General features: G+C 36.3%; 1 protein-coding gene across 2 annotated transcripts in view; it reads right to left on the reverse strand.

Moving 5' to 3' along the window:
* Positions 1–6,996: 6,996 nt before the first annotated feature.
* LOC121380038 (acidic mammalian chitinase-like) overlaps positions 6,997–21,844 on the reverse strand; it is a 16,377-nt gene continuing 1,529 nt past the window's right edge. Inside the window, exons 2-11 of one of the 2 annotated variants that reach the window (XM_041508766.1) lie at positions 20,430–20,493; positions 18,530–18,710; positions 16,574–16,826; positions 15,977–16,101; positions 15,395–15,512; positions 13,687–13,869; positions 12,462–12,584; positions 11,332–11,599; positions 9,277–9,519; positions 6,997–7,354 (exon numbers count right to left, since the gene is read on the reverse strand). In XM_041508766.1, coding sequence (XP_041364700.1) covers positions 9,326–9,519; positions 11,332–11,599; positions 12,462–12,584; positions 13,687–13,869; positions 15,395–15,512; positions 15,977–16,101; positions 16,574–16,826; positions 18,530–18,710; positions 20,430–20,493 — 1,509 coding nt within the window. In that variant the 3' untranslated portion in view covers positions 6,997–7,354; positions 9,277–9,325. Of the gene's footprint in view, positions 7,355–9,268; positions 9,520–11,331; positions 11,600–12,461; positions 12,585–13,686; positions 13,870–15,394; positions 15,513–15,976; positions 16,102–16,573; positions 16,827–18,529; positions 18,711–20,429; positions 20,494–21,844 lie in introns of those variants that run through there. The other variant, XM_041508765.1, reaches the window with a different exon arrangement.

A 21,844-nucleotide genomic window follows, 5' to 3' on the forward strand; every position in this document is an offset into this window, starting at 1 on the left:
TTACTGAATGGTGCTTTGGAATGAATTTTATGTGCGTGAGTTAGTAATTTAAGATAAATGTAGCTTTGAGAAAAAGAAAATGTTGACACGAGTGTCTTCAAGAAAATAGCACCCTATACAAAGTACATGATTTACATTGTTTTGAAATTTAAAGTTGATCATGTGTTGATCACATCATGCTAGTGCTGTTCTGTTATAGGCTTGTTTACCTACTAAATGCCAATGTTTCTGTTGTTAATTTTAACAAACTAATTAGTGTATATACATGTTTATATATTTTTGCAAATTGTCATGTGTAAGAAATATCTTACATCTCAATTCAGTTTAATCTGTATTCTGTTTACTTACAAAAGTCAAATGAAAAATATGTCATTGTGACCTACATTTCATTTATTAGTGGATATTATTACCATATATGAAATCACAAATTCTATTCTTTGAAAGGCATTACTGTGAGCCTTAAATGTTGTTAAATTAGGACAAATCAATGTGTGCCACATTTAAGTCCATTTTATAAGCATTTTGTTGCAGACTGCTGTTGAATTTAGCTTGCTTGTTAGTCTTCCAAATACCCACTTAGAGAATAACTGTTAACATTTTGCATCATGGAGGAAAAAAGTATCACGTCTTTTCATTTGCTCTTAAATGTAAAGTGCAACTTAACATAACCAGAAAAATGTCAAACATAATATCAGTACATATTACCAGTAAATGCAATTTTTAATGTATGAGCTACTCAGAAATGTGAAAAACGCGAACTCTTTTACGACAAGTATTAAACAAATGGTTTTGCTAGAACTTTCAGTACATGTATTCACCAGCGTAGCCAGGATTTTATATTGGGAGGTGCCAACCACATTGTCTATGAGTCATGTTATGTGGCAATAGGAAAATATATAACATGGGTTGGGTGGGTGGGTGGGGGTGTAATTCTCTTTCTCTCTCTCTCTCTCTCACACACACACACACACACACACACACACACACACACACACACACACACTCTCACACACCACACACAGAGGCTACGCCAGTGCATGTATTAAGTGTTAAGAGTATACCCCCATTTAAAAAAATAAAATGTATGGGTCAGTTTGACTGTATGTAACTTTCATTTTTTTATCAATTTAGGTAACAGCTGGAATGGGATGGGGGTAGACCCAAGACATCATACTCAAACATGATCATTAAACTTCATGTTTTCAAGCAAATTCATATTCATTGAACATAACTAAATCTGTCGTTGGAGTGAGATTTTGTTGCGAGACCATTCAATTCTGTCCACGTGCATAATGGCTCGGTTGTAGATTAGTCTATTCTTGTATGAGGTCATTATATACATATGATACTATATTATACATATAAAACATGTACATAGAACTGGAATGCTAACCAAATTGTGCAGTAATGTATGTTTGTGGTTTGAAATTACAAAAGAATGAATATGTATACAAAATGATGAGGTGTTCTGTGGTTTTTGTAATATATAATTAAAAAGGGCGGGATATAGCCCAGTGGTAAAGTGCTCACCCGTCTAGGATCCATCCCCGACAATGGTCTCATTAGACTATTTCCCGTTCCAACCAGTGCACCATGACTCATATCAAATGCCATGGTATGTGTTATCCTGTCTGCGAGATGGTATATATAAAAGATACCTTGCTACTAATGGAAAATGTAGCGGGTTCACTTCTAAGACTGTCAAACTTACCAAATGTTTGACCTTCAATAAATAAGTGTGCTCTAGTGGTGTCATTAAACAAAACAAACCAACTTATATATATATATATATATATATATATATATATATATATATATATATATATATATATATATATATATGTGTGTGTATACGTATATATACAAAGGTTGCCCTTCTACAATTATGGTGAATTGATTTACATTAAACAGTGTACCGGTACTTTTAGTTCATTGTAAATTGATCATCAAAATCAAGTGAGAGCTCTTCATGTGGTCTGAATCGTATTCAGTGGCAGTTTTTGTTTTAACGACACCACTAGAGCACATTGATTAATTAATCACAGCCTATTGGATGTCAAATATTTAGTAATTTCGACACATAGTCATCAGAGGAAACCCGCTACATGTTTCCTAATGCAGAAAAGGATCTTTTATATTCTCTTTCCCACAGACAGACAAGCACATACCACGACCTTTGACCAGTTGTGATGCACTGGTTGGAACGATCCTGTAATACGAGCACTCGACTGACTGAGTTAAATCAAATCCCGCCCGGAATCTTATTCAGTGGCACATTTTAGATGATGAAGACTGAAATCTTCTGGATATCTTTCAGCACCGTAGTTATTACACACCAAAGTTCTTTGTCGTATACTCGACATTTATCAAATTTACTTTTGCCAGTACAGGCTTCTTCTTTTTTTAAAGCATAAACATCAAATCAATTACAAATTGGATCCAAAACAGATTTTGTCTTTGGTGATGATGTTGGGGGAGAATTCCTGTATAATGCAAAACCAAAGTCCTCCAAAACTCTACGTTAATCGTGTTCACCCTACAACAGGATTAGTTATATACATGTACATCAGGAAGGAAGGAAATGTTTTATTTAACGACGCACTCAACACATTTTATTTAGGGTTATATGGTTAAGGACCACAAAGATATTGAGAGAGGAATCCCGCTGTCGCCACTTCATGGGCTACTCTTTTTCAATTGGCAGCAAGGGATCTTTTATATGCACCATACCACAGACAGGATACCACATACCACGGCCTTTGATATACCAGTCGTGGTGCACTGGCTGGAGTGAACATGTACATCAAGTCAGTTACAATCTGAAACAGTGGTGTACACAGGGTTGGTATTTGATTGGTTGGGACGGGAGAAAAAACCAATAGGAGAATGGGTCCACTAATAATATAATGTAGGTGGTGTGGATAAACAAAACAAACTGTGGACTTTACAATCAACACTGGGACCTTTCTTGCCTCATGAAATGATCTATATTGGTACAACCCTCCCCATCCACACACACACACACAACACTGGGACCTTTCTTGCCTCATGAAATGATCTATATTGGTACAACCCTCCCCATCCACACACACACACACAACACTGGGACATTTCTTGCCTCATGAAATGATCTATATTGGTACAACCCTCCCCATCCACACACACACACACACAACACTGGGACCTCTCTTGCCTCATGAAATGATCTATATTGGTACAACCCTCCCCATCCACACACACACACACACAACACTGGGACCTTTCTTGCCTCATGAAATGATCTATATTGGTACAACCCTCCCCATCCACACACACACACACACAACACTGGGACCTTTCTTGCCTCATGAAATGATCTATATTGGTACAACCCTCCCCATCCACACACACACACACACAACACTGGGACCTCTCTTGCCTCATGAAATGATCTATATTGGTACAACCCTCCCCATCCACACACACACACACACACAACACTGGGACCTCTCTTGCCTCATGAAATGATCTATATTGGTACAACCCTCCCCATCCACACACACACACAACACTGGGACCTGTCTTGCCTCATGAAATGATCTATATTGGTACAACCCTCCCCACCCCCACACACACACACACAACACTGGGACCTTTCTTGCCTCATGAAATGATCTATATTGGTACAACCCTCCCCATCCACACACACACACACACAACACTGGGACCTTTCTTGCCTCGTGAAATGATCTATATTGGTACAACCCTCCCCATCCACACACGCACACAACACAATTTCAATTCTTTGACAAAACAATGTGTGTCAATGACCTTTGACATTAAAATGGAAGGTATTTGAAATCCATTCACTGTAACAAAAATACCAAGACTGATATTTTAAATATTTTATTCCAAAAATTCATTTAACCATACAGACTATACAGAAACATTGCACACAATACTTTTAACAATTATCATCAATTGTTATGTATAATAACATAAGAAAACCTTATTGAGCACATGACCTTTATATATGGTTACATTATGTATGTACATGGTTTAAGCTGGTTATACACCAAAATGTATTAGCAATTTGGCAAATTTAATCTAGAAATCTGTAGTCAAATTCAAATTTAAATTACCGTAGCTAAATTATGAAACAAGGCTTTTTAAATACTTCATTTATTTGATTTTCAAATTGGCTTTTTGGCAATATTTCTGATCAAATATATTTGCCAAGTTTAACTTTTAGTTCACAACTGGCAAATGACAGCTTAAACCCAATAAAAACTTATCAACTTGGTTGCAATACAAGGTAGCTTGTTTTTGGCATATTCAGTTATAGAAGAGTGACCTTTAAATATAAACAGCCCACTGTAAATCATATATTTTATTACATACCAACTTGGGTGGGTATATCAAAAGAGGTAAGTGTTTGATTGTTGTCTGTTTGTTTGTTTGTGTGTTTAATTGTTTCTTTATAAGTACCGAAGAAGTAGGTGGTGGAATGAATGAATGAATGAAAGTTTAACGACACCCCAGCACGAAAAATGCGTAGGTATGGGAGTAGGCAATAATTTATATTGTGGAGGGCACCCACATTAGGAAGGGAAACCCACACTGTCAGTAAGTCATGTTATGGGGCGACAGGTAAATATAAAAGATATGCCGCCCCCCCCCCCCCCTCCCCATACGCCAATACATATTAATAAAGAATACAGTTCAGTTCATTTCAGTTTGTTGCACCAATATAAGCATAAGAACTGCCCCCGAAGAACTGCAAATGTGGATCCAAGAGGAGGGCGTTGGAGGGGCACCCCAACCCCCCGAAATTCGAAGTGTCCCTTTAGTAGAAAAGGATCTTTTATATGCACCATCCCATACACGGGATAGCACATACCACGGCCTATGATATACTAGTCAGGGCTCACCGACGTGGATCATTCTGTGGATTATTACAATACAGATAATACATGTTAGTTTACTTTTGAATACTGTAGATGCCCCTTTTAAGCGTACGTTGAAAATTCCTGCACCCGTCTCTGCCAGTTATGACAATACAGTGGACTTTGTCTAAACCGGACTCACTTCGTACCGTCGAAATAGTCTGGTTTACATAGAGGACCGGTTTAGACAGAGGTCATCCAGAGTTATGGTTCTTGAATGATCGACAACTGGCGATCAACAAAGACATTTGAACCCATGGATGGTTGGGAAACACAGTCATACAAGCCAGACTAGCAATCGATTATTTCACAGGTATTTAAAAATTGCAAAATTACAAAAGAGTATTTCAATCACTCTACTTTAAATACATAAAGAATAATACATGGGTGGCCGTTGTTTTAAAATGTAAAATGTATCTAACGAGCGAAAGCGAGTTTGATACGTTTTTAAACGATGAGTTGTGAGATAAATGGTATCTAACGGACACGAATGTATTATTCTATTTCTTACATATCCTCATAAATCAGGTTTTAAACAAATGTTAACATCTTTTTCGACTAAAAGTTATTTACAGCCGTTGCATTTACGCGTAATTTACGGTGTGTAAGAAACCAATTTAACATGTATATATCAATTTTATTAGAACCTTTTTTTTTTAAATGTGATTAGCAACGGAAATTGATTTGTTTAGACATAGGGTACAACCGACATTCCATTCCATTCCATGTCGGTGAATATCGTATGTTAAATAAAAAAATCTCTTGTTTTTACTAAAACTAAATTATCGGAAACGATAGGAGGTACAATTCCACGTATAATAATACATATCTGAACCGGGAGCATACACTTTATTGCCGTTAAAAGTTATTTGATTTTGTATTATTAATTTTTGTTATGCCGATTCGTCCACTGACTACAAGAAATAGACTAAATTACATGGCTCACAGACATCGATTTCCTCGCAATGTATTACGGTTTATTCTTACACACCTGTTGGTGAGAACACCATGCGTTATTTTTGATAACACAGCTGTTTACACACGTACATGTGTTAATAATTTCAAGACATACGACTGGCTGTTCCTAGGTTATGACCAGGTCACTAATGCCATACAATAAAAAAAAAAACCCAGCACGGTGGAAATCGATTACACTGTGACGTATAGTTAACCTGGCAATCATGTGTCTATGATGCGTAAAGTTTGTTTTATTTAACGACGCCACTAGAGCACATTGATTTTTTTATATCTTATCATCGGCTATTGGACGTCAAACATATGGTCATTCTGACACTGTTGTTTTAGAGGAAACCCGCTGTCGCCACATAGGCTACTCTTTTACGACAGGCAGCAAGGGATCTTTTATTTGCGCTTCCCACAGGCAGGATAGCACAAACCATAGCCTTTGTTGAACCAGTTATGGATCACTGGTCGGTGCAAGTGGTTTACACCTACCCATTGAACCTTGCGGAGCACTCACTCAGGGTTTGGAGTCGGCATCTAGATTAAAAATCCCATGCCTCGACTGGGATCCGAACCCAGTACCTGCCAGCCTGTAGACTATAATGCGTAAGTCAGCTACAAGTGCAAAGGGTTGTAGATGTCTTTTGGTCGTTAAAGATGTTAAAATTTGCTTAAAACCTGGTTTTTGAGGATAAGTAAGAAATAGAATAATACATTCGTGTCCGTTAGATACCATTTATCTTACAACTCGTTGTTTAAATACGTATCAAACTCGCTTTCGCTCGTTAGATACATTTTAAAACAACTTAAAGTGTATCTAACATTAAATCTAACATTTAAATGGTATCAACGGCCACTCATGTATTATTCTCTATTTCCCATGATTAAGATGGTCATAATAAGCAGGTGTAATGAGGCATAACTCGTCCAAAAATTAATCGACTAAATAACAACGTCACCTGTCGCTATTTGCATTGCTAACTTAGTGAAAACCTGCTAGATTTTTCCATTAGCAGCAAGAATTTATATATATATATATATATATATATATATATATATATATATATATATATATATATATATATATATATATATATATATTCTTCCCCACAGACAGGACAGCACGGCCTTTGATATGCCAGACATGAAGTACTGTTTCGGACAAGAAAAAACCCCAACAAGAAATGGGTCCACCGATGAGAATTTGACCTAAGCACCTCAAACGAGCAACCTATCGACCAAGCTTGATGGTACTAATCCAAATAACTTCTGGCTGGGTTAAAGTTTGAGGTGCACCGGATTTTTGATAGAGAAGTTAACACCACAAGTCCTGTGATTGGTGATAAATGTGAGTGTGTTGGTTGTAAAAAAAAATAGTTTCATCTGGGCAAAAAGGTGTATACCATTTTATTTCAACTAGTACAAATATGTCAAGTAGCCCTTTGCTTGAAACATGTATGGGGTACCTGTAAAAAAAAAAAAAAAGTACTCAGATTTTGTGCGGAACTAGGGTAGTCGTAGACGCTACCCGTTATTTCTGAAGTGAGCAGCTTGACCCGCAATTTTTTCTGATCCATTTTAAGGGTGGGGGTGGCAGTATTTGTATCCGTGGTGTTTATTTCGATTGATACGCTGCAGGTAGGCGTTTTAGCCACACATGTTACTATTGTCGTCTATGGGATTTGATTTGATAGTATACACCCTGACGAGTTGTTAACCACATAATAAAACTTCAAAGAACATATAGAACTTGAACTTGGTGCTTGTGATGATGGTAATGTAGTAATGCTTGTGATGATGGTAATGTAGTAATGCTTGTGATGATGCTAATGTAGTAATGCTTGTGATGATGCTAATGTAGTAATGCTTGTGATGATGGTAATGTAGTAATGCTTAATATATCCAATGAAGGCTCAAGTACACTGACCGGGGGACACAGTCCAGAAATGGCTATTTCTCGTTCCAGCCAGTGCTCCACAACTGGTGTAATAAAGGCCGTGGTATGTACTATCCTGTCTGTGGGGTGGTGCATATAAAAGATCCCTTGATGCTAATCGAAAAGAGTAGCCCATGAAGTGGCGACAGCGGGTTTCGTCTCTCAATATCTGTGTGGTCCTTAACCATATGTCTGACGCCATATAACCGTAAATAAAATGTGTTCAGTGTGTCGTTAAATAAAACACTTCCTTCCTTCAGTCCAGAATTCTGGGCTGCCTCTTCAGGACAGAACATTTATGCATCCAAAATGAAGACTATTTGGGTTCCGAGATTTTAAACGAGTCAAAACCAATTATATATATTGTTTGTATTTATTTCGTGACATGTAAAATGTATTTTTAAATCTGTATAAATAAACATTGAAATAAAAACTTTTTACGCACAATACATACATACATACATACATACATACATATATATATATATATATATATATATATATATATATATATATATATATATATATAACCAGTTGTTGATATTCTAGTAATAAAAACAAATAAAAATGTAAATCGGCATGTTGCATCTATAGATATAGGTAATACTGTTTTCGTTCATAACACAAAATTCTAAACATTTTGATATGTACATTATTTATACAGCACAGGCTTGGCAGTAGATGATGGAGACAAGCTTGTAGAAAAATAAGACAAGGTGACTTATTTTTGTATTTCTGGTATGTATTAAAAAGATTCCCGACATAGTACCTTTAACTACTGCTGTTTGTAGGCACACTACGATATGTAGTGATGTACATAAGGATGAATTACTTGTAGTTCAAGGCATATTGTCACAGACCACTGACCTATTTAATGGTCTAACAAAGTATTACCTGAACAAAAAAAAATTGATTTGTCCCTACGTGTACTTTATTCAACCATCTTCATAACCACCATACTCCATTTATTAATGACATTTTGTAAAAATAACTGAATTATGGCAATGGTCCATAATTCAAAAACTAAAATTGCCGAAAGGGATGACATGGATTTCACTCGATCATGGTTCAGTTAAGGTGATGCAATAGCTAGATTTGGTTTCCAACAATTAATGAATTTTTATGTATTATCCATTTTTAGAGAAATAAGGTCCTTGAATCCATGACAGTATGCCTTTAAACATTTTTATCTGTACAATATACAACACAGGTTCGCAGTAGTTGAAGAAAACTATAGGGAAATAAGACCAGATGACCTGTTTTGTATTTCTGGTATTAAAGAGAATCCTGACATAGCACCTTTAACTATTACTCTTTGTAGACATACTGCGATATACAGTGATGCACATAAGGTTGAAGTACTTATATAGTTAAACATTTATGTATATACATTATACAGCACGGACTCGGCAGTAGTTAAAGAAAGCAATACAGATACAAGACAAAGATTACCTATTTTGTATTTCTAGTATTAAAAAGAATCCCGACATTGCGCCTTTAACTACTGCTGTCTGTAAACACAGTTAGACATGTCCACAACGTTGGGGTTGTTGCAGGTTCTGAGTCGCGCATCCCACACCTGAGATGGCGAACAGGTCATTGAGAAATTCCCCCATTCAACACACCAGTAGAATCTGTTACAGTCGGCTGGGTCTGGGTATAAACCTGTCGTCTTTCCGGAACACGAGAAAGGCTCTATAACAAAACAAAATAGAAGAAGAATTATTTAAAGTGACAGACCCTAGTTTTTAAACACCACGACGTAATTTTCACTATTAGAGCCCTTTTTTCATAACTGAAATGAGACATCACTTAGATTTTATTGTTTAGATTATCCATTCACGTACATCCGAAATGTTACTGGTCATCCTGGTGTTTCTAATATTACTAAATGCAGTTTTCACATTTTCAAAAGCACACGTATCTCTGAGAAGCTCTAGTTTATTTTTAAGGGTGTTTCAACGTCACAGTCGGTTGTTTCACTCTGTTGTAACTTCATCCAAATGTGTTACAGGTTTGTATATTAATCAAATGTAGTGTCTAGTTTCACGGGTTGAAACTAGGGTCTATGACTTTAATACATAGAAATGACACGGTGTATTAGTTTACAGCTACGCTTTACATAACATTGCTAAAAAAAAGAAGACAGTGTGGAAATATTGTAACTGAATTAGAACCAGCTATATAACGAGCCATCGTGTATATAGCAAGAGGAGGGGCGTAGCCCAGTGGTAAAAGCGCTCGCGTGATACGCGGTCGATCTGGGATCGATCCCCATTGGTGGGCTCACATAGGCTATTTCCTGTTTCAGCCAGTGCACCACGACTAGTATATCAAAGGCCGTGGTATGTGCTATCCGGTCTGTGGGATGGTGCATATAAAAGATGCCATGCTACCAAAGGAAAAATGTAACGGGTTTCCTCTCAAAGACTATATTATGTTAAAATTATCAAATATTTTATATCCAATAGCCAATGATTAATAAATAAATTAATGTGCTCTAGATAGTGGTGGTGTTAAACCAAACAAACTTTAACTTTTATCTCTAAAACTGTCAAAATTACCAAATGTTTAACACACAATAGCCGATGATTTGTAAATCAATGTCCTCTAGTGATGTTAAACAAAACAAACTTTAACTTTTATCTCTAAGACTCTAAGTTACCAATGGCGTCGTTAAATAAAACAAATTTTACTAAATTACCAAATGTTTGACATCAAATAGCCGATGATTAATAAATCAATGTCCTCTAGTGATGTCGTTAAACAAAAACTTTTTTAAAAGTATATAGCAACTGTCCATTATGAGTCCTTTAGTTACATCTCTTATACACACAATATATTGTTTTACCTCTCCCAACAACAATATCAATTTGTGTTTAGTATAAAATGTTATTGGAGCTACTGGAAACACAGGATGTACAGAAACACCTTGGATTTATGAAAATTGATAATTTAAGCAACGTGATATATGACGGATGAGAACACCTGATATCATTATTGTTTTGACAATGATTCATGAAAGCATGTCATCACAGATGTACTTATTTCAATCACATCTGCCCTGTGCTAGTTTTGATTTAGTAAACTAGTCTGAGAGTGGCTTTCCTCTGGCGGTGCAAGAAGGATGAAATATCCAGTAAAGGATATCTCCAGGAATGTCTGTCCTATAGACGAGACACTAGATAGAGATTCATGGAATCAACCACTATCTTGCCAAATGCCCATTCGAGTTACGGCGTTGATCAAGTATTACGGTTTTGTAGCTCAGATTAAGTAATGTTAAGCAAGTATAGTATATAAAAGTTTAAGTTACGAGTTACACAAAAGCTGTTATAGCTGAACATATTTTGCACGGTCTTAAAAACTAAGGTCAGCTGTTTGAAAGTTCGCCCTGGAATGCTGTTAAACTATTCATGTCTTCTGTCTGCTCATAAAGATTACATTTGTTGTGCGTGTTTTTGTGTGTCGGGGTTGGGGTGAGGGGGGGTCTATCAATTCACAAACCTGTAGCACCAGGTCGATTATTAGGACTGGCCGTTGTCGTAAATGTTGTTCTTAATGACGTTGTTGCTGTAGTCGTCGGCGACGTTGTTGAAACTCGAGTTGACGTCCCGCTGTCTACGTCCACCTCGTTGTCATCCAGGACGTCGATAACAGCCCGTATGAGAGGATACTTCCTGTTTGATGCTGGCGTGCAGACTTGGTTGAAGTCATCGAGATCCAGAGCCCAAAACATGACGCCGCCGTAGTTGTTAGACTTCAACCATTCTGCCTGGAATAGACATAGTAAAGTCAGTCTTGGTGACCATTTCTTTAAAAAGGATACCTATATACAATAGGGAACGTTAACGTGGTTTAATTTTTGGTTTTGAAAATCTAAATCAAATACAATATCAGAAGGTAATGGTAACTGGTTGTACAATATGTTCACTGAAGCATTCCTTTGTTTGGGTGTTGGATTAGGAGGGAAAACACACTGCGTGTATGTACATATGTTTCAATAATTTCAATTGATATAAAATAGAAAAAAAAGTATCAGAGGAGCATACTTCTGGACCTTCCAACATTGTGTGAATGAATAAATATTTAAGGACATCCCCACCACGGAAATACTGTTGGGAAGGAAGGAAGGAAGGAAATGTTTTATTTCACGACGCACTCAACACATTTTATGTACGGTTATATGGCGTCGGGCATATGGTTAAGGACTACACAGATATTGAGAGAGGAAACCCGCTGCCGCCACTTCATGGGCTATTATTTTCGATTAGCAGCAAGGGATCTTTTATATGCACCATCCCACAGACAGGATAGTACATACCGCGGCTTTTGATATACCAGTCGTGGTGCACTGGCTGGAGCGAGAAATAGCCCAATGGGCCCACCGACGGGGATCGATCCCAGACCGACCGCGCATCAAGCGAACGCTCTACCACTGGGCTACGTCTCGCCCCCTGCTATTGGGTGTCAAACAAAGATAAATTGCAACATTCTGATCAAAAATGGAGATCATGGCGTTGTTAGACTTAATATTAAGCTATTAAGCTAACATCTTGCATGGTTCTGTGGATGACCATGACTGTATGTGGAGAGGAAAGTCTAGTGTTTTCCCCACTGATTGTATGGATATTTACCTTGATCCGAAGACTCTGTTCGTTGTCGTAGCCGATCCACAGAGATCCCTTGACGTAGTAAGGAACTTTCTGAACGCCGTCGAACACGACATGGCCACCACCTCGTTTGATATCCAGACATATCTATGATGCAAGAAAATGCCTGATTGAACACTTGTTACCATTAGACCTACAATGACTTTTTCATACTAATTTAGTCAACTTTTACTAAGTTAGTCAACTTTTTTTTTTCTTTCTTATGAACTTAGTCAAGGCTCAAAATTCACTTTGTGGAGTATGAAGCAATCATTGTTTTCCAGAATGCAAGAAGGGCGCAAATGCTACAAATTGAAAAGCAGTTTTAGAAATTAGTCTCAAATTTCTTTTTCTTTTTTTAATTTTGTAACAGCAATGTGAAAGACTTGTGACACACGTGGATTAAAAACACATGTTATATTATCGCTTCTGAAAATCAAAATGTACTGTCGAACTTAAAGGGACGTTCCTGAGTTTGCTGCAGTTTTTAAGATGTTATCGACTAACAGAGACTTTTTAACGATTGTAATTACAAATTTAATATTAGTGGCTGTATATTAAACATGTTTCTGATCGTTCTAATATTTGTATTAGGTTAAATTACCTTTTATTTCCTAAAATATAGTTTTTTCGTACGTACGAAATTATTTGAAGACAAAATCCAGTTTGGGCTTCTTAGAAATATTAAGACGGTCATAAACACATTGAATATACAGACACTGATATTCTAAACAAGAAAATATATTTAATATGTAAGCTTAATCGTAGAACTATTTTATTAGTCGGAAACATCTTACAATGGAGCAAACTCAGGAATGTCCCTTTAAGATGGAAAGCAAAGCTGCTTCTGAAGCTGATTATCAGAAAACAATTCGTGCATATTGAGCGGTATTTGTTGCCTATAACCTGTAACCGGGAAAAATAACCTAGATATCTGAGGCGTGTGTCCAAGACAACCACCTTTAACCTTCATGAAATTAAATTACAATGAAACTGAATAAAATAAATGTGAGGAAATAATTAATATTAAAATAACAGTGATATGAAAGCAGGTGTGTGCATTAATTTTAGCAGCAGGTAGGTCTAGACTGTGGCGAACGAAATTTATAGTGGGGTCGAGTCATATTCCCTTGGAAAATACATTGAAATGTGATAGCAAAGTATTGAAACTACACAAATAATGGTAGAAATGTTATTTTTATCCACTTACCTCGTAATACGACCAGAACCCCTGTTCCCTGGTCACAGGTCCAGCGGGTCCAGTCCGAGCTGTGGCCCCCACGCCGTGATTATGTGGGTTGGTCAGGGTGAAACTTCTTCCGTAAGTGGCCATTCCGATGTTCATCTTGTTTTTAGGCATTCCGGCTTGGTGCCACCATCTTGCAGCTGCGTCCTGTTTTTAAAAAAATATACCAAACATTAACAAAAACTACAAAGTCAATTTCAAAGCTGCCGTCTCGCCTTTATGCTCGATGATACTGTTTACTAATACAAAATACAACAACCGTTTCATTTTTTAATAAACTCTTTTTGTTATCAACGAGTATAGTGAACTTCCTTGGTAGAAACGAACCTGTCGTCATTTTGTTTTAATAGGTAGTACCTCTTGACAGTAGGAAAGAGTTTGGAGCGTTGAATTCTACATTTTTACAACATTAAATTACTTTAAAGTTTGTTTTTGTTTAACGACACCAATAGAGCACATTTATTTATTAATCATCAGCTATTGGATGTCAAACATTAGGTAATTTTGACATGTAGTCTTAGAGAGGAAACCCGCTACATTTTTCCATTAGTAGAGACAGCAACGAAAGGCGTGTCAAACTGATGTTTTCTAATGATTAAATAATTAAACTAATTTACTCAGGATTTTGTTTATGTACTTCGAAGGGTAACAGTTTCGTAGGCTATTATTATTAAAGGGACATTCCTGAGTTTGCTGCAATTTTTTAAGATGTTATCGACTAACAGAGACATTTTAACGATTGTAATTATATATCAAATATATTTTTCTGCATAAAATATTAGTGACTGTATATTAAACATGTTTCTGATCATTCTAATATTTGTACTGGGTTAAATTTCATTTTAGTTCCTAAAATATGTTTTTTTCGTACGTACGAAATTATTTGAAGACAAAATCCAATTTGGGCTCCTTACAAATATTAAGACGACCAGAAACACATTAAATATAGAGACACTGATATTCTAAACAAGAAAATATAATTAATATTTAAGTTTAATCGTAGAAGTATTTTATTAGTCGGAAACATCTTACAATGCAGCAAACTCAGGAATGTCCCTTTAATAGTCTAAATCTGCATGAATGGAGAGTTAAGAGGTACGTGTTTCTCAATTCAACTATGTATAGTAATTCTGGCTCAAAGATTTGGTTTTAAAATATCTCTGGGATGGTCAAGACTGCCCAAGAGACTGATCTCGGTGTTGTAGTGATTAAGACATCGGACGTAAGTCTGGGAGGTACTAGGTTCATATCCCATCTGAGCCAATGGTGGATTGTTCATCCCAGTACCGGTTCCAACCCACATACACAGAGTTTTACCGACGTCACAGTATGATTATGTGAGTGTCTCCCGAGTGTATGACTTCAAATGGGGGCTGATTAACCCACAGGCATAGCAGATTGCGTGTAACACAAGCTATGGGAGATACCAATATAGCTCAAAACCACCTAACAGCAAGTGTGCAGCGCGGTCCTGCCAAGCAGTCCCATACTGAAAGGGAAATACCGCGACTTCATAATTCATCTATTTATCATCATCTACATACTATATGTTTGCGATGTCCTAACAAAACATATCTTGTATCTGTGTTATATGGTTGAGGCGTCTTAAGACTGTCAAGAAGATATATGGCAATACCCTGAGATCAGGGCTAAAATGAGGAATTGCTCTCACCATGTTAAAGCTGGGGTTAAAATCGTTTATTGCACCGTACAGAGGGCTGTTAAATCCTGTCTTGCGATCCCATCCACCATGGAAGTCATAGGTCATCAAGCTGACAAAGTCAAAATACCTGTTCGCCAAGAGAAACAAATAGATAATAAAATCAATATCCCCATTATATTTTAATACAATGTTTCAAATTTCTTACTCTCTTTATTATTAGTTGGCATGTTGTAACATTTACCCTAACATGAATGAATGGAAAGTTAAAGTTTGTTTTGTTTTGTTTAACGAAACCACTGGAGCACATTGATTAATTAATCATCGGCTATTGGATGTCAAACATTTGGTAATTCCGACTCGTATTCATCAGAGGAAACCCGCTACATTGTTTCTAATGCAGCAAGCGATCTTTTTATTATGCATACACCATGGCTTTTGACCAGTTGTGGTGCACTGGTTGCAACGAGGAAAAACCCAATCAGTTGAATAGATCCACCGATGTGGTTCGATCCTGTCACGCAAGCACCTCAAGTAAGTACTCAGCCGACTGAGCTAAGTGAATGGTATGAACGAATGAAATAAAGAATGTACCTGCTTAGTGATGGGACGTTATAACCGTTAGCCGCTGTCTCTGGGTTGGCGGGAACAGCGGCGGTAAGAAGCAGACGATCCACGCCACGTTCTGCCGCGTCAAACGTGAACGCCTCAAACAGTTCCTGAGTAGACACAGAATTTAAATTAACAAAACTGGTTACAGAATATTCATAACTGAATAACGGGTTACGAATTGTGTTTGTAAAGATTTTCGTGAATAGTGCAGGATATAAATTACATGGTAAAAAATAAACCCAAATATTTATGAAAATGTTAGATTGAAACCTATATTTAAAACACTTGACAAGAGCCCAGTTGACACTGACGCCTACAGCCTGCAAACAATTGTAAAATTAGACGGATAGGCTTAACATCATATATTATACCTCCTGCACCATTTGTTGGTGGGAGCATTATGTTGTGTTGTCTGTTGTGTGTCGATGATTCTTATTTCGTGGCTTCAATTGTGATTTCAATGATAACAGATGTAGGGGTAAAGGTAATTCTGTTATCTGCGTTTCAAAACACATTTGAAATTAGTGCAGATATCATTCTTATTCAATATGGCGGTAAAAATCAAAGACCATTTCATACCCGGCATAGTGTCACAAGATTCTCTTTATCTGCTGGAGTTCCACCACGTGCCGCAGGGTACTCCCAGTCAATATCCAGCCCATCGAAGCCGTACCTTCGCACAAACTCGACAACATTATTGACGAAAGTTCTTCTTATCGTGGTGCTAGCGACCATGTTGGAAAACTTTTGGCTTCCGAAATTCCATCCTCCTAAAGCAAGTAACAGCTTCAAGTTTTCGTTCTGTTGCTTCTTGTTAACCAAAGCACGGTAGCTGAAATAATTAAAGGTTATTCGATGTTAATTTATTTGTTTGAACAACTGAAATTTATTTATCTGAGCCCCGTTTTGCGAGCGATTTTAGCGCTACGTTATGGCGTTATGCACTTAAGGTGATCTTAGCGTTAAAATCGCTTCGTAGAACGGGGTCCTGTTCGTTATATTACCATTGCATTACAAACCCAGGGACCTGTTTTTCGAAGTCATTTTAGAGCTACGATTACCTTCAATTCAGTACATATAATAAGATAGTTATGCACTTAAAGTGATTTTAGCAGTAAGATCGCTTCGTAAAAACAGTGCCCAGAACCCTATTGCACGAAGCGATCTTAGCCCTAAGACCACCATATACATGTATAGTATAAGGTAACGCTAAGATGCTTCGTGGAACATATGATTAAATTTGTTTTTGAACAAAAATATGATATTGGTTGTACAATTATAATAGTTTTTTTGGAGAAAAAAATTTCAGCCATCTCAGGTGCGTGTGCAGGAAATTATACATGGGGTCTGTAATGTGGCGAACGAAGTTTTCAGGGGAGGGGGTTAGTGTCATGCTACCTTGGAAAAAACAGAGAACATTTTCTTGGAGCAGGGGGGTTCGACCCACCCCCCACCCTGCACATGTGTCTGCCTCTGTATAACTTTAAAGACACCTTTACGTAGTTGGTATAAAACGTGCTTTTAACAATAATTTTTAAAAAGGAATATGTTATTAAATGCGATTTCAGCAATTTGTATTAACAACACAGTAACACTGCGATATGTATTAACAACACCGTAACACTGCGATATGTATTAACAACACCGTAACACTGCGATGTATATTAACAACACCGTAACACTGCGATGTGTATTAACAACACCGTAACACTGCGATGTGTATTACCAACACCGTAACACTGCGATGTCTATTACCAACACCGTAACACTGCGATATGTATTAACAACACCGTAACACTGCGATGTGTATTACCAACACCGTAACACTGAGATGTGTATTAAAACACAGTAACACTGCGATGTGTATTAACAACACCGTAACACTGCGATGTGTATTAACAACACCGTAACACTGCGATATGTATTAACAACACCGTAACACTGCGATGTGTATTACCAACACCGTAACACTGCGATGTGTATTAACAACACCGTAACACTGCGATGTGTATTAACAACACCGTAACATTTCGATCTGCATTACCAACACCGTAACACTGCGATGTGTATTAACAACACCGTAACACTGCGATATCTATTAAAGGGACATTCCTGAGTTTGCTCCATTGTGAGATGTTTTCGACTAATAAAATAGTTCTACGATTAAAGTTACATATTAAATATATTTTCTTGTTTAGAATATCAGTGTCTGTATATTCAATGTGTTTCTGGTCGTCTTAATATTTCTAAGAAGCCAAAACTGGATTTTGTCTTAAAATAATTTCGTACGTACGAAAAACACACACAATATTATAGGAAATAAAATGAAATTTAACCTAGTACAAATATTAGAACGATCAGAAACACGTTTAATATATAGCCAGTAATATTTTATGCAGAAAAATATATTTGATATGTAATTACAATCGTTAAAAAGTTTCTGTTAGTCGATAACATCTTAAAAACTGCAGCAAACTCAGGAATGTCCCTTTAACAACACCATAACGCTGCGATATTTATGTAAACAACACTTACTCTGATTCGTCATATCCCGATTCAAAGGGCGTTAGCGTTCCGCTGTAATTGAAGTTTCCGAATGCGAACACGATGTGGGTACAGAGAAATGAATTCACGTTTTGCGGGCCGAATTTACCAATCCCCTGCCGCCATCTTGACCAGTTAGTGAAGTAGCAGACTTTTCGGTATTGCGTGTCAGCTGCGAATCGTAAAATAATACTGTAGTTTTTACAGGTTTAAAAAATATATACTTGTTAATAAATATATAATTTTGTTTTTTAATTCTGAAAGGTGGTTAAACCTAAAAGAAAGAAAAAAATGTTTTAGTTAACGACGCACTCAACACATTTTATTTACGGTTATATGGCGTCAGACATATTATGGTCAAGGACCACACAGATATTGAGAGGAAACCCGCTGTCGCCACTTCACGGGCAACTCTTTTCGATTAGCAGCAAGGGATTTTTTATATGCACCACCCTATAGACAGGATAGCACATACCACGGCCTTTGATATACCAGTCGTATAATAGCCCAATGGACCCACTGACGGGGATCGATCCCAAAACCGACCGCGCATCAAGCGAGCACTTTACCACTGGGCTATGTCTCGCCCACAAACCTAAAAGAAGCATTAATTTTAAATTATTATAAAATGTTATTCTCATTTATAAATAAGAAACATCAGAAGAATAAGAACACAGTAATATATTAGTAGGTTATTCTGTACTTTTAAAGTAAAAAGGACACTTTTTCTTTCTTTCTTCAGCGGGGAGAGGCGGGTGCTAGTTGCAGTCCTGAAAACTGATTTTATTTTAACTCTTATTTAAAAATTATACACAAATACTAAAATATTATACTTTTGTTTATATTCATTATAATGTAATGTATACTATCAATGCTGCAGGAACATGGATGATAATACAAATGTGTGGTTTTTATTTATTGCCAAGAAAGATATTGTATATTGTTTATTGTTGGGTGTTCAACCATACTCGCTTCAAGGGGCAAACATAGCTGCAAAATCTGCCTTGGATTTGTCTCATGTCAGAATTGGTTGCCATTCATTCAGGGGTTGGCTTACGCTGGTCTCAAACACAACATAAACCAATATATGTTTTCAAAGTGGCAAGATGACCTGAACAGTGCGGTTGGGAAAATGCTTCATTCTGTGAAGTTAGTTCATGGAGAGTGGCAGTCCTCCTATAGGCGGTGCAGGAAGGATGAAATAGTCTTGTGTCGTGCTCGCATAGGTCATACATATTTGACTCATTCATTTATTTTGAAGAATAATCCTCCACCTCAGTGTGAGGACTGGCACATTAAGCAGACAGGGAAAGATATATTCGGTAGGAGAAATGTGATGGAATCATTTCGATTCCATCCTGAACTGGTTTTGAAATTTCTCCGATATATTGAATTTTATTATAAATTTTAATTTTACTTATCTGTGTGTATATATATATATATATATATATATATATATATATATATATATATATATATATATATATATATATATATATATTGCAAGCTCTTTACACTTTTTTAATTTATTTTTTTTAAATTTTAACACTGATGTTGATATCGATTCATTCGTATACAAGTATTTTGCATTTTTCGGCACACACTAGTTGATGTATTTTGTGCTGTGATGTCGTTGAACATTCATTCATTCATTGTTGCAGTTGTTGTGTTAAGTCGTGTCATGTCGTCTGATATCGTGTTTATGGGGGTGTAGTGTCATCCTCTGTCTGTCTGTCTGTCTGTCTGTCTGTCTGTCTGTCTGTCTGTCTGTCTGTCTGTCTGTCTGTCTGTCTGTCTGTCTGTCTGTCTGTCCGTCCGTCCGTCCGTGTTTGTTTGTTGTTTCATAATACTTTGTTATTCATTAACATTAATGAAAGTAAGAAATATTTACCTTCAATCTCCGTTACTGCGATAGTTACAGCTAGCAACATCATCGAAATCGTTATTTTGGAAACCTAAACAAGATGATACAATAACATATTTAGTTTGAATCGAAATTACACACATTTTACTTCATCACTTTAAAGTACATGTACTAGTATGTTGCTCGTACGTCAATATATATTTTTAACAAATACATTAATTTTATTAAAAAGAGTATTTTGGGGTGACTGCATATGTACTGTCTGCTTCTTTTCGTATATCTCTAGTCTCTTTCAAAATCCTTTTGTATATAATATTAAAGGGGCATTCCTGAGTTTATTGCATTGTAAGATGTTTCCTACTAATAAAATATCTACGATTAAACTTACATATTAAAATATATTTTCTTGTTTAGAATATCAGTGTCTGTACATTCGATGTGTTTCTGGTCGTCTCAATATTTGTAAGGAGCCCAAACTGGATTTGGTCTTCAAATAATTTCGTACATACGAAAAAAACATATTTTAGAAATAAAATGGAATTTAACCAAGTACAAATATTAGAGCAATCAGAAGCACTTTTAATATACAGCCTCTAATATTATATGCAGCAAAATATATTTGATAAGTAATTATAAGTCTCTTTTAGTCGATAACATCTTAAAAATTGTAGCAAACTCAGGAATGTCCCTTCAAAATCCTCTTTTCCACAATTTAATTGTTATTGAAATAAATTTATATATAAATTTAATATGTTCATATGCGTATACCTTACTATTATATTATAAATCACCATTACTATTATATATTGTATGTATGTAGAAGAGGGCCAATCCGTTTGCGGTTTATGCAATAAAATATGTTTTCAATCAATCACTCAAATGTATTATAATTATATTCAAAGCCATTTTCATTCATTTACGAGTAAAATTACATTTGTTATCTGGTGATAATATCGCATAAAATTAAAAATAAAATTAAAAAACCCCATCCCAAAAACAACACTTTCAATGTAAACATTATTGTAGAAAAAGAAAACACAAAACAAAACAAAATCAGAGAAAAACATGCATATCCAGCCAGTAAGGATAATACATGTATATAAACAGTTCGTAAAGGAAGTATGCTGGAGATATGTGACGTTTGTAAACAGAGAAACTGAATAATTTATACTGACGTAGTAAACCACTTGACCTTAGAATTAATAATCAGGTTGAGAAATGAACAATAGTACATTGGTGGCCATTATATACCATTTGTTTGAAAATATATTTTGAAAAACTTCTTATCATTGTACCGACTTCATTGGTATAATGGTTAATAGATCAGCCATAGTGGTAAAGCGCTCGGTCTGGGATCGATCCCTGTCGGTGGACTCATTGGGCTATTTCTCTTTCCAGCCAGTGCACCGCGACTGGTATAACATTTTAAAGGCCATGGTGTG

This window comes from Gigantopelta aegis, chromosome 8, assembly GCF_016097555.1.
Source record: "Gigantopelta aegis isolate Gae_Host chromosome 8, Gae_host_genome, whole genome shotgun sequence".
NCBI lineage: Eukaryota > Metazoa > Mollusca > Gastropoda > Neomphalida > Peltospiridae > Gigantopelta > Gigantopelta aegis.